This window comes from Callorhinus ursinus, unplaced genomic scaffold (genome assembly GCF_003265705.2).
Source record: "Callorhinus ursinus isolate GAN/ISIS: 27379988/994484 unplaced genomic scaffold, GSC_fseal_2.0 scaffold58, whole genome shotgun sequence".
In the NCBI taxonomy this organism is placed as follows: Eukaryota; Metazoa; Chordata; class Mammalia; order Carnivora; family Otariidae; genus Callorhinus; species Callorhinus ursinus.
In genome coordinates this window covers 2,011,670-2,026,399 of record NW_027397120.1, presented here as the reverse complement: position 1 = coordinate 2,026,399, position 14,730 = coordinate 2,011,670, and the positions used below count along the sequence as shown (strand labels likewise).

Sequence of the window (14,730 nt, the reverse complement as noted above, 5' to 3'; positions counted from 1 at the left end):
TGTTTTTTTAATTTTTCTTTTTCCCTTTTTCAACCAACATCTTATCAATCCCTTTTCTTAAAAAAACATTTTTTATTTTTCATTTTTAGAGTCATATTTTATCCCTTCATAGTAGATACCCTTATTGTTGGAATATATACATATATAAGTTGTTCTCTCTTTAAAATTTTGAGATACAGTTTCTTCTAACAGATCAAAATATACCCGAAATCACTAGTGTATGGCTTTGTTCTAGGCTCCTCCCTGATCACATTCTCTCCCTTTTTTCTTTCTTTTTTTTTTAAATATTCTTTCTTTTTTCAAACAACTTCTTATCAATTCCTTTTATAAATTCTTTTATAATTTTCATCTTTACAGTCATCTTCCATCCCTTCATTGTATCAACCCTTATTTTGTACATATATAAGTCTTTCTTCCTTTAAATTTTAGGAGGCACGTTTTTCTAACAGACCAAAATACACCCAAAATCTAGTTGTGGCACTGATCTGTGCACTAGCCTGATCATATTTGATCATATTCTGTTTTTTTGTATTGTTCTGTTTTTGTTTTTATCTTCTTCTTTTTGTTTTTTTTTCTTTCTTTTCTCTTTATTTTTTCTTTCTTTCCCTTTCTTTTCCCCTGGTTTCAGGTCTTTTCTGATTTGCATACAGTATATTTGCTGGGGACGTTGTTATCCTGTCAGCATTTTGTTCTCTCATTCATCTATTCTCTGGACAAAATGACAAGATGAAAAAAATCACCTCAGCAAAGAGAACAAGAGATAGTACCGTCAGCCAGGGACCTACTCAATATGGACATTAGTATGATGGCAGACCTAGAGTTCAGAATCATGACTTATACTAGCTGGGCTTGAAAAAAGCGTGGAAGTTATTAGAGAAACCCTTTCTGGAGAAATAAAAGAACTAAAATCTAACCAAGTCGAAATCAAAAAGGCTATTAATGAGGTGCAATCAAAAATGGGGGCACTAACTGCTAGGATAAAGGAGGCAGAAGAGAGAATCAGCGATATAGAAGACCAAATGATGGAAAATAAAGAGGCTGAGAAAAAGAGAGAGAAACAACTACAGGATCACGAGGGCAGAATTCGAGAGATAAGCGATACGATAAGATGAAACAACATTAGAATAATTGGGATCCCAGAAGAAGAAGAAAGACAGAGAGGGGCAGAAGGTATATTGGAGCAAATAATAGCAGAGAACTTCCCTAATGTGAGGAAGGAAACAGGCATCAAAATCCAGGAGGCACAGAGAACCCCTCTCAAAATCAATAAAAATAGGTCAACAACCCGACATCTAATAGTAACACTTACGAGTCTCAGAGACAAAGAGAAAATCCTGAAAGCAGCTCGGGAGAAGAGATAGGTAACCTACAATGGTAGAAACATTAGATTGGCAACAGACCTATCCACAGACACCTGGCAGGCCAGAAAGGACTGGCAAGATATCTTCAGAGCACTAAACGAGAAAAATCTGCCGCCAAGAATGTTATATCCAGCTAGGCTCTCATTGAAAATTGAAGGAGAGATAAAAAGCTTCCAGGACAAACAAAAACTAAAGGAATTTGCAAACACGAAACCAGCCCTCCAAGAAATATTGAAAGGGGTCCTCTAAGCAAAGAGAAAGCCTAAAAGCAGCATAGATCAGAAAGGAACAGAGACAATATGCAGTAACAGTCACCTTACAGGCAATACAATGGCACTAAATTCATACCTTTCAATAGTTACCCTGAATGTAAATGGGCTAAATGCCCCAATCAAAAGACACAGGCTATCAGATTGGATTAAAAAACAAGACCCATCAATATGCTGTCTGCAAGAGACCCATTTTAGACCCAAAGACACCCCCAGATTGAAAGTGAGGGGGTGGAAAACCATTTACCATGCTAATGGACACCAAAAGAAAGCTGGGGTGGCAATCCTTCTATCAGACAAATTAGATTTTAAAAAAAAGACTGTAATAAGAGATGAGGAAGGACACTTTATCCTACTTAAAGGGTCTATCCAACAAGAAGATCTAACAATTGTAAATATCTATGCCCCTAACATGGGAGCAGCCAATTATATAAGGCGATTAATAACAAAAGCAAAGAAACACATTGACAACAATACAATAAGAGTGGGGGACTTTAACACCCCCATCACTGAAATGGACAGATCATCCAAGCAAAAGATCAACAAGGAAATAAAGACTTTAAATGACACACTGAACCAAATGGACTTCACAGACATATTCAGAACATTCCACCCCAAAGCAACGGAATACACATTCTTCTCTAGTGCCCATGGAACATTCTACAGAATTGATCACATCCTAGGTCACAAGTCAGGTCTCAACCAGTACCAAAAGATTGGGATTATTCCCTGCATGTTTTCAGACCACAATGCTTTGAAACTAGAATTCAATCACAAGAGGAAAGTCGGAAGGAACTCAAATACATGGAGGCTAAAGAGCCTCCTACTAAATAATGAATGGGTCAACAGGAAATTAAAGAAGATAAAAAAATTCATGGAAACCAATGAAAATGAAAATACAACTGTTCAAAATCTTTGGGATATAGCAAAGGCGTCCTGAGAGGAAAGTATATAGCAATACAAGCCTTTCTCAAGAAACAAGAAAGGTCTCAAATACACAACCTAACCCTACATCTAAAGGAGCTGGAGAAAGAACAGCAAATAAAGCCTAAACCCAGCAGGAGAAGAGAAATAATAAAGATCAGAGCAGAAATCAATGAAATAGAAACCAAAGGAACAGTAGAACAGATCGATGAAACTAGGAGCTGGTTCTTTGAAAGAATTTACAAGATTGATAAACCCCTGGCCAGACTTATCAAAAAGAAGAGAAATGACCCAAGTCCACAAAATCTTGAATGAAGAAGGAGAAATCAAAACCAACACCAAAGAAATACAAACAAGTATAAGAACATATTATGAGCAACTCTATGCCAGCAAATTAGATAACCTAGAAGAAATGGATGCATTCGTAGAGATGTATCAACTACCAAAATTGAACCAGGAAGAAATAGAAAACCTGAACAGACCTATAACCACTAAGGAAATTGAAGCAGTCATCAAAAATCTCCCAACAAACAGAAGCCCAGGGCCAGATGGCTTCCCAGGGGAATTCTACCAAACACTTCAAGAAGAATTAATACCTATTCTCCTGAACCTGTTCCAAAAAATAGAAATGGAAGGAAAACTTCCAAACTCATTTTATGAGGCCACCATTACCTTGATCCCAAAACCAGACAAAGACCCCATCAAAAAGGAGAATTACGGAACAATATCCTTGATGAACATGGATGCAAAAATTCTCACCAAAATACTAGCCAATAGGATCCAACACTACACTAAAAGGATTATTCACCACGACCAAGTGGGATTTATCCCTGGGCTGCAAGGATGGTTCAACATCCGCAAATCAATCAATGTGATACAATACATTAACAAAAGAAACAACAAGAATCATACGATCCTCTCAATAGATGCAGAAAAAGCATTTGACAAAGTACAGCATCCTTTCTTGATCAAAACTCTTCAGAGTATTGGCATAGAAGGTACATACCTCAATATCATAAAAGCCATCTATGGAAAACCTACAGCGAATATCATTCTCAACGGGGAAAAGCTGAGAGCTTTTCCCCTAAGGTCAGGAATGCAGCACGGATGTCTACTCTCACCACTGCTATTCAACGTAGTATTAGAAGTCCTAGCCACAGCAATCAGACAACAAAAAGAAATCAAAGGCATCCAAATCGGCAAAGAGGAAGTCAAACTCTCACTCTTTGCAGATGATATGATACTGTATGTGGAAAACCCAAAAGACTCCACCCCAAAACTGCTAGAACTCATACAGGAATTCAGTAAAGTAGCAGGATATAAAATCAATGCACAGAAATCAGTGGCATTCCTATACACCAACAACAAGACAGAAGAGAGACAAATCAAGGAGTCGATCCCATTTACAATTGCACCCAAAACCATAAGATACCTAGGAATAAATTTAACCAAAGAGGCAAAGGATCTAACTATAAAATACTCATGAAAGAAATTGAAGAGGACACAAAGAAATGGAAAAACGTTCCATGCTCATGGATTGGGAGCACAAACATTGTGAAGATGTCAATGCTACCTAGAGCAATCTACACATTCAATGCAATCCCCATCAAAATACCATCCAGTTTTTTCAAAGAAATGGAACAAATAATCCTAAAATTTGTATGGAACCAGAAGATACCCCGAATAGCCAGAGGAATATTGAAAAAGCAAAGCAAAGCTGGCAGCATTACAATTCCAGACTTCCAGCTCTATTACAAAGCTGTCATCATCAAGACAGTATGGTACTGGCACAAAAACAGACACATAGATCAATGGAACAGAATCGAGAGCCCAGAAATGGACCCTCAACTCTATGGTCAACTCATCTTTGGCAAAGCAGGAAAGAATGTCCAATGGAAAAAAGACAGTCTCTTCAACAAATGGTGTTGGGAAAATTGGACAGCCACATGCAGAAGAATGAAACTGGACCATTTCCTTACACCACACACAAAAATAGACTCCAAATGGTTGAAAGATCTAAACGTGAGACAGGAGTCCATCAAAATCCTCAAGGAGAACACAGGCAGCAACCTCTTCGACCTCAGCCGCAGCAACTTCTTCCTAGAAACATCACCAAAGGCAAGGGAAGCAAGGGAAGAATGAACTATTGGGATTTCATCAAGATAAAAAGCTTTTGCACAGCAAAAGAAACAGTCCACAAAACCAAAAGACAACCGACAGAATGAGAGAAGATATTTGCAAATGACGTATCAGATAAAGGGCTAGTATCCAAAATCTATAAAGAACTTATCAGACTCAACACCCAAAGAACAAATAATCCAATCAAGAAATGGGCAGAAGACATGAACAGACATTTTTCCAAAGAAGACATCCAAATGGCCAACAGACACATGAAAAAGTGCTCCACATCGCTCAGCATCAGGGAAATTGAAATCAAAACCTCAATGAGAATCCACTCACCCCAGTCAGAATGGCTAAAATTAACAAGTCAGGAAACGACAGATGTTGGCGGGGATGTGGAGAAAGGGGAACCCTCCTACACTGTTGGTGGGAATGCAAGCTGGTGCAACCACTCAGGAAAACACTATGGAGGTTCCTCAAAAAGTTGAAAATAGAGCTACCATACGATCCAGCAATTGCAGTACTGGGTATTTACCCCAAAGATACAAATGTAGGGATCCGAAGGGGTACATGAACCCCAGTGTTTATAGCAGCAATGTCCACAATAGCCAAACTCTGGAAAGAGCCAAGATGTCCATCGACAGATGAATGGATAAAGAAGAAGTGGTATATGTACACAATGGAATATTATGCAGCCATCAAAAGGAATGAGATCTTGCCATTTGCATTGACATGGATGGAACTGGAGAGTGTTATGCCGAGTGAAATAAGTCAATCAGAGAAGGACATGTATCATATGACCTCACTGATATGAGGAATTCTTAATCTCAGGAAACAAACTGAGGGTTGCTGGAGAGTGGTGGGGGGTGGGAGGGATGGGGTGGCTGGGTGATAGACATTGGGGAGGGTATGTGCTATGGTGAGCACTGTGAATTGTGCCAGACTGTTGAATCATAGATCTGTACTTCTGAAACAAATAATGCAACATATGTTAAGAAAAAAGAAAAAGAAGAAGATAGCAGGAGGGGAAGAATGAAGGGGAGTAAGTCGGAGGGGGAGACGAGTCATGAGAGATGATGGACTCTGAAAAACAAACTGAGGGTTCTAGAAGGGTGGAGGGTGGGGGGATGGGTTAGCCTGGTGATGGGTATTAAAGAGGGCACATTCTGCGTGGAGCACTGGGTGTTATGCACAAACAATGAATCATGGAACACTACATCAAGAACTAATGATGTAATGTATGGTGATTAACATAACAATAAAAAATTTTTAAAAAGATACTATTAAAAACAGGATATAGCAGAAGAAATATAAAAATAGGAAAACAGATATAAATATGCTTAACTACATCTTTAAAAGGCAAAGGCAGATACCGTGCCTTGAAATAGTTAACCGGAGCTTAAAAAAAAAGACAAGGCCAAACTGACAGGAAAGGTAACATGGGGATGTGCCAGAGCTGAAGAGGTAGAGGAGAAGCAGCATTCGCTGTAGACAAAGTAGAATTCGAGGCAAAAACTTTGGTGTGACAAAGTTGATCCGTTGCTTATTTGAGAACATCTTTCCCTTGCCTGTGCATGTGTAGGACTTCCCTATTGGAATACGTTTCCTCAATCACAGACTTTTGTCCTCATAATTCTCTAAAGCTCCCCCACCGACTCTGACATCCGGTGCTGATGAATGATGTGAAGCTACGTCCACTCCTGTGTCAAGCAGTGCCTCTCGCTCTGATACAGTGTATCAGGTCATAGTGAGCAAGGCACACGGTGTGGCCACACGGAGCACTCGGTCTCCCATGGAGGTCAGATACAAATAGACGCATTGTCTGCTCTTTTTCACATACCACCACTTCTCATTATTCTCATCTCTTGTTGTCCCAGGTACACATGCTTTTCCTGCGCTGTCTTCTGTCATTACATCCATGATCAGCTCTTCTCTTTAATGATTTTAATTGCCAGTGATCAAAACGTCCCTTGCATTCTTTTCTCACGTCTATCTTGCTGCATGACTTTGCACCGTAGCCAGCTCCCTTTTGATTTTATCTTTTGCTGCTTTTCTATAACACTCCTTTTTTTTCCTACTAAGGTAAACCAAGTTGATTTATCCAACATATTTACAAGTTCCTATGCAAGAACCTGTTCCTAGGTTTGTTTCTCTTCCACGTCTTTTGAGTAAAGGATTTTTTTATGAAGCAGAATATGTTCAGGCTCCCCACCTCGTCTTCCATTGGTTCCCTCTCTCTTTCTCTCTCGCTGGTCATCTTTGAATGAGATGGCTTGTTTTTTTTCCCAAGAAGATGTTGGTAGAATCAGGTTTTTGATCTTAAGCTGAAGGGCGATGGTATACAGACAACTTTTAGACAGATCTCCATGTTCCACCAAACTATTATTTCATGCATGTTTACTGGACAGAGGCTGAATTAATTATCTTCCCCTCCCATTGCTTGATACTCTGAATCTAAGTAATTTTATTTCTGAGCAGCTTGAGGGACTCTGCAGTTCTCATTTTTACAAGTACGGTACAGAGACTCCTTAGGAAGCATCATTTCCACACTGGCCCTGCCTCCTCTTCTGCTTGCTATTATCCTAAGATGCGTTGCAACCCCTCTCCTCCCTGGGAAGATGAGCTCCCAGTGCTGCATGGGAGAAAGGGGCTGTCGGTGGAGGAGATACAGCGAAGACACCACCCTAAGTGTGGAGGAGCTCCTCAAGAGGAGAGAGTGTCTGTGCAGGGGGCACACTGCCTCTCCTCCCCAGCAGTCTTGCCTTGAATCAGTTTCTGAGGTCTGGGAATGAGTGAATCCTGGCTTATTTCTCAATTCAACCCATTCATACTGTAATTAGGGATAATTCCTTAAAAAGCCACTAAATTATTCATTAGAGACTTAAGTTTCTAGTACAGCTGTAACTTTGCATATTTTTAAATGCTTGGATTTACTTTTCAATGAGAAAACACTCTGTCTTCTCTGCTCCACTTTGCTGAAGGAACCAGGGATCCTGAGCCAAGGAAGGGTGGAAAATTCCACAACACTCTGCAAAGAGCCAGGCGCTTACACACTACACCGTTCCAGTGGGATAATGGGGTTCATCTTGCCGAGCCTGGGTCACTTGCTGCCCTATCCCTGCCCCTCCCCATCTACTTCTGCAGTGCAGCCACACTCAACCGCTTGTGATGACCAGACACAACATCTCTCGTGTGTTTGTGTCTTGAGACATTCTACTCCCTTCGTTTGGAATTCCATTCCCCTCTTCCTGCCCTGGTAAAGTTCTGCTAATTCTTGGAGATGTGTTTCAGGTGGCATCAGCCCCCCCTGGGGGGGATGCTTTCCTGATGATCCCCTCCCAAGATTCTCCTCAAAGATCTGCAGAGAGCTTACAAGATCCATGTTGCGTGATTTTATCTGCTGACTTGCCTGTTCCCCACTGGAGCATGACCTCCTTCCCAGCACCGTGCATGGCTGGCAGGGTGGTGGTCCAGTGAATGAAGGCAAGAATATGATATTAACCATTAGCTTCCATGAATAAAGGCAGCCAATTAGCTTTTCTCAGATCTACGTATGATGGCAGATCATCACTATTACTGCAACATAAGTGAGTCTTAATAAAGCGAAATGAAGTTAAGTCCTTTATAATATTTACTAAACTTTGGATGACTTATCCAAATTCACAGCTGTTCTAATATTACATGAGACCCTGTTGCTATACAGTCAGTTAACCAATAATATGTCGGGTTGTGTGATATTGACATGAGTCTCAGAGGTCACCCACCCCGGCATCTCTACCTGTTTCAACCTCTAATTCAGTTCAACAAACAACATGCTTATTCAAATAAAGCTGCTATCTAGTGTCATATCATTGGAGCTCATGATGTATATTGACATCACACTGCATACAAAACAACACTGCATACAAAATATTACTTCAAAAATGATTATTACACAAAATTACTATCTACCCAAAAAAGGAAGATGAGCTTCACTCACTAGACCTATTTAAAATGCGGGGGTTTGACTCATTCTTCTGGTTCATTTGGAGTTCTAATAGTGTTCCTTTTGATTAATTGGAAACAGATCGATAAAACATATCTATGATATGAGGCCATTTACCTATGAATATAACAATTTATAACAAAATTGATCAACTTAAAATATCAACTATATAACATTTATACATGATATATTAATATAAGATATGCAATATGTTTTATATGTAAAATGTATAGCTATATAATAAAAATTAAATATAATATCTAAATCTATTGATTTATAATAAGATATAAAATTTAATAGAAAATTTTGAGAGAGAGAGAGAGAGAAAGCGTGTGTGGGTGAGTAGGTTGTGGGGATGGGAGAGGGGCAGAGGGAAAGGGAGAATCTTAAGCAGTTTCCACACCCAGCAGGGAGCCTGACACAGGGCTCGATCTTATGACCCTGAGATCATGAGCTGAAATCAAGAGCATGCTCAAGCAACTGCACCACCCAAGCATCCCTTAATAATTACTTTTAACAGTATTCTGAAAATTGACATGTAAAATGTTTCAATGCATTTTTATTTTCTTGTTAACTATGGTGAACCTGCAATGATGTATCTGCTCTTTTAGCTGACCTGGAGCTGACCTCACCTCCTGCAATTACTAGATCGCCTCCCTGCTTCTCTGTTAAGTAGTTAGTAACATATAAACAACCCCTTAAATATGTTCTTTAGATACAGGATATTTAATGCATGCTTTCCAGAATAATAATTCCTAAAAATTCTGAAATTTATCAAAAAATCAAAAATTGCACAAAGAGTTTGGAAACTCCCATCTCAAACACATGTATTTAACTGTTATTAAATTACCTCTAGGGCAGACACATTTTTCCCCAAAAGATAAGTAAGAGTGTAAGTGTTATATTCTTATGGGTTATAAGTTAAAAAAAAAAAAAACAGGGAAAAATAAAAGCAGAGATTTTACAGATGGTAGACCAGGTCAGAATGAGTATTCTATTATCAACCATGTTAGTAAGAAATATTATTTTATTTTGTTCTTTAAAATAGAGTAGTCAAAAGTCAAAGGTAAAATGAGTATCAATATGCTTTGAATAAAGTATGAGATGTTTGCCGCACAATAAACAATATCCATATGAGAGAAAAGGTGTAAGTTGCCATAAGCTTCTTCAACTGGATATTTAACACATTCACAGTATGGGTTTTCTAAGAAGAGGGGTAGGTATACTGAGAAATGTCTCTATGATACTCAAGGATGGTATGCAAAGTCATGGAATCCTTATATAATATGTGCAATCTGATCATCTTTTATGGTCATTAAATTAAATGGGAAACAGGATCACCTTAGTGTAAAGTGTTTATAAATGTATGTATGATATGCATTCAGATTTTAATAACTCAGTAATGCACAATTACAAGGACAGAAGGCAAGTTTCAGTCAAGAATCACTAAAGCCTGTGAAAAATACAAATAGTTGAGTTGTTCTTCCTGATTTATTACCAAACAAGATCTATAGCAAATTGGAATACGTAAGGGAGGCAAAGAGAGAAGAAAATAAATATATCTCCTAAACCAGCACTGCATTATCCACAGGAACATGTCCTTATTACTAAATTTTAGAAACACACATTGATAAAAGCTTGGTAGGTAGGAAATTACAGGAAGATAATGTAATTCTGAAGTCATAAAATATTCCATAATGGAAGGCATTGCAAGATAATCTTGGCATGGACAATGCTTGCTTTTATAATATGATCTATGTTAAGGTGATTTTAAAAAATCAATTTAAAAATTCATAAGATGATTTTATTCTCCTGTTGCTATATATGTTTATTATACAATCTTTCATCCAGAGATTATTTCATGGGAATCTGTTCCAGGACAAATGTTCTTTTAGGCCACTAGGCTCCAAAGATAGAACAAAATCCATCTTCCAAACAGGATATTTTTATAGGTCCTTCCCAATATCACCCCCAGCATGTGGGCAAAATTCACAAACATCTTACAAGTGCCCCTGTCCTGCAGACCAGGGAGCTTTGCTACGTGTGCCTCACCCTACACAAGTAACATGTGGGCAATTAGTACTCCTGTTAAGGGCTATCAGCAGAAGATTTGGTCTAATTTTAAAAAATTGAGCACCAAAAAACAGGATTCTATCAAAATCCCCTCAGCCATACTTTTCATCCTAAAAACAGATTCCACAGTCTAAAAGCACAATGAATGAGCTACTCAACACTCAATTTCTTTATAAAAGGGAATCATACTCATGAAAAAAATTATAACTTGAAATAATCATTTCGTTAAAATGACAAGTACAGTTTTCATACCTAAAACTAACGTATGACTAAAGCAGAAACAGAAAGTAGTATATATTTGGGGCACCAACCTGGTATTGGCTGAGGTGCTAAGAGCACAGTGGGAAGAGGCCTGGAGGCAGGAGCTGGTCTGGACAGAGACAGAGCGACTTGATTTGCCAACAAATGAGGCTTTTCATGCCCATGGAACAACCTTGACTCCTCAGGATATATCCACATTGAGTCCAGAGCAAAGGAATTATTAAAAAATATCTGTCCAAAAATAAAACAAGCATAACATTTAAGACAAGACACATGATAAAAGCTAAACACTGCTATAAAATAGTTCCCTTTCTTACATTGATCAAATATTGGAGATTCTTTAAGTGGGCACTCTCTAAAAGTATCATTCTAAAACCTAAAGATCCATGGAGCTCTGACACCAATCACCTTCTAGATAAAGTCTCGTGGGCTGGTCTTCAACCATTGACTTGATTAATTCAGCCTTGCAGCCAGTTTTACAGATTGAAGAATCACCCCAGTGAGGTAAATAGTGTGTTGTAGAAAAGTCACCATATTACTTGCCTTTAGTTTTCAGGTAAACACAGTGTGGCCTTTAAATTTGAATCCAAAAGCTAAGAAAATCATCAGAAAGATGAACACTTAAAGCAATAACAGCAAGAAAAATCCGCTCATAAAATTTATACTTATATAATGTTTAAGAGTAGATTTTGATCAATGCTTAGAGATCTAAAAACAAAATAAAATTTAAAATGGATTCTGTTTCAGAGGTAGAAATTTTATATTGTTCCACAGAATCCAAATTTTTCGGTTAAAACAAAATGAACCCCCACCTCTGCTGGTGTTTTTGAACAGACTGATCTTATTCTGAAAAGGTTTCTCTCTAGACCTAGATATTGCAATTAGAAAACACACAATCTTTTCTGTTGTTATGGAACTACCCAACAAATTAATAATTAAAGGTCCATTTATCTAATTAAATGACTTGCATTTTACCTTACAATTAGGTATCCTTTTGTCTATCCAACTTTTCCCAACAGGAGGTGGAAGAGCAGATGGGCAGACGTGTGGGAAAATGGGTACCAACTCCACAGCGGAAGAGGGAGACAGTCCTATGGATGGAGAATGGCCACCGCACAGCCACTGAAGCCCAAGAAAAGATAAGGGAGGGCTCATTAGCCTAAACAGATCAACTACTTTGTACCACAAGATGCTGGGATGGCTGCTTTAAGAAAAGAATTTAAAAATGTATGTATTCGATTAGGAGAGAAATTCCTCCTTTCAACAGTGAAGAAAAACCATAAATATTCACAAATTTTTAAAAAATGTATAAAAGTTTTCATATTTGAATCATCACAAAGCATCACCAACATTGCATTCTTCGATACTGAGAAAGAATTTCTAAGCACAAAGCCATGAGAATAGGGTAAGAAATGGGTTTCTGCCCTGAGATAATGAGAAACCACAATGGAAAGATGAAATGCTGGGTATTCCTTTTATAATTCTGGAATTCTTTTCACAAGCAAGCAGGGAGTTATATTTTATGATAATCCTTTCAATGCAACATTTTGTATTAATTACACTTATCATTTAAAAACCAACACAACGAATATTTTCAAAATAAAATTAGCTCAGGGGTTAGGATGCAAAGTTTCCCAAGGTTCACAAATGCAAATACATTCCAAGGCAAAGAAAATGTAAGTGAGCTTATCACACAACTGAAGATCCCAATGCACAGAATAAAATAGCAAACATTGAAAGGGGGCAGACAGTCTTTAGGAGACAGTCTCCCTAATTCAAATAACTGAGTCTTTAGGAGACAGTCTCCCTAATTCATCAGTGGAGAACTAATAAGATCATTGTTCAATGGTATGGAACACTATTTGTTTTAAAATCATAGAAGCATCTTTGATTTTCCTGTTAATGTGAAAACATTCTTCTGGTTCTAAATATTGTTATTTAACAGAAAACATGTAGCACAAAAATATTTAAGAAATAAGGTTTTTTGGATTTTTCTTTTTAAATTTACACACACACGCACACACACAAATGCAGTGTTCTCTACAGAAAAAAATTGTAGTTCCTTGACATTATATACCTCTAGTGGTAGGACTCTGATATAACAGCCCTTTCAAAACATCAAAAAAACTACCAACATTTATTCAATAAAACCCAATATGAACTGCATCAAAATGTGGTATTTAGTACCCCATATGTGATGTATCATTAAGTCTAAAGACCAACTTAAGAGGAGTTTAATAACATCTTTTAGAAAAGCTCACAAGATAATATTGTAATTAAATTAATTAAATGATGTATTCTAACACACCGCTCATTTGAATATGCTAATGAGGACAATCTTTGGAATAAAATACATGTTATTCCCTGATTTAAATGCATCTGCATAGTTAGATAGCAAACAATGGATCTTGCCAAATCCAGCCTGCCCTGCTCTGTTGCACCATTAATCAAAGGTACAGTCACTTTTTCTTTTTAATTCCACGTTTTAAACCCCAAACTCTTCTAGAGTGCAATATGGCATTAGCTAATTTGGTGGACTCAGGCTGACCTAGGGTGGGAGGGGAAATCACCGGCAATATTTCTCAATAATAAAGGCAGGATTTCCTTGCCGGCTTCCATTGGTTTGAATTCTCTTAAGCATTGTCCTGAGTCTATTCTCAAAAAAAAAAAAAAAAACCCAGATCAGAATCAGAAATAGCTATTGATTCCCAGCTTGCTTTTAAAGTCTGGCAGAGACTGTAAAAGTATTAACTTCTCTGCGAGAAGTCAGCCACGGTAAGCGGCGGCAAAGCTGGGCTCCGGCGGCCGCTACTTCAGCACCGCGCTCTGGACAGCGACCCCCGCCCGGGCGAAAGTTGTGGCCAGCGCGGTCCCAACTCTGGCCTTGGGGCGCGGGCTCCCCAGCGCCCGGCCGAGGGACCGCGAGGACGTGCCGCGGAAACTGCCGAGAGGCAGAACGCGACGTCGAAGCATGAACTTTGTTGCCGATGCATGGCTGCCAGGCTGCGCCCTGATGGCATGGGGAGCCGAGGACCACCGCGGGGAGGGAAGGGCGCAAGCCGCAGGGCCAGGGCTGCCCCACGGCCGGGTGAGGGCCGCGCCCAGGCGGCGGAGGGGCGCAGCCGGCGACCCCCTGATCCCGGGGCCGGGGGCCGGGGACACGTTACCTGCCCGTGGAGCAAGGGGTAGTGGTGCACGGCGGCGTGGTCTGGCGCAGAGGGCAGCGGCAGCAGCGGCAGCAGGGGCTCGCCGGGGGCTTGCCAGCCGGGCAGCCCCGGGAGCAGCGGGCCGGCGGGGGGCTGCGCCGAGGCGAGCAGCACGGGCGGGGGCGCGACCCCGGCGCCCAGCCGGAGCAGCCCGGCGGAGCCAGGAACCATCCAAACCCAGGGCGGCGGCGGCGGCGGCGGCGGGTCTGCATTCATCGGCCAGAGGAGAGGATGCCGCCGCCGGGGCTGCTCCTGCAGCTGCCGCCGCCGCCGCTGGAGCCTGGCGCCCACCAGCATCCTGCATCCCCGCGCGGGCGGCGGCGGCGGGGGCGGCGGGGGCGGCGGGCGCCCGAGGTGCGGGCCGGCGGCGGCGCGGGCTCCGGAGCCAACTCACTTGGTTCCGCGGCGCGGCCGCTCGCTCCGCCCCTGCCCCGCGCGGGGAGCTCCTCCTCCCGCCCTCGCCGCCGCCGGCCCCCCCCCCTCCCCACCCCCGGGCCCCCGCCCGCCCCCCCGCTTGCTTTCCCTTCCCG

At 40.6% G+C, this 14,730-nt stretch overlaps 1 protein-coding gene across 1 annotated transcript in view; it reads right to left on the bottom strand.

The window, feature by feature from the left end:
• The window catches only part of TCERG1L (transcription elongation regulator 1 like), a 196,350-nt gene extending 181,853 nt beyond the window's left edge, over positions 1-14,497 (bottom strand). Inside the window, exons 1-3 of the mRNA XM_025880107.2 lie at positions 14,162-14,497; positions 11,970-12,116; positions 11,045-11,225 (exon numbers count right to left, since the gene is read on the bottom strand). Of these exons, the coding sequence (XP_025735892.1) occupies positions 11,045-11,225; positions 11,970-12,116; positions 14,162-14,497 (664 nt within the window). The remainder of the gene's footprint in view (positions 1-11,044; positions 11,226-11,969; positions 12,117-14,161) is intronic.
• Positions 14,498-14,730: the final 233 nt, after the last annotated feature.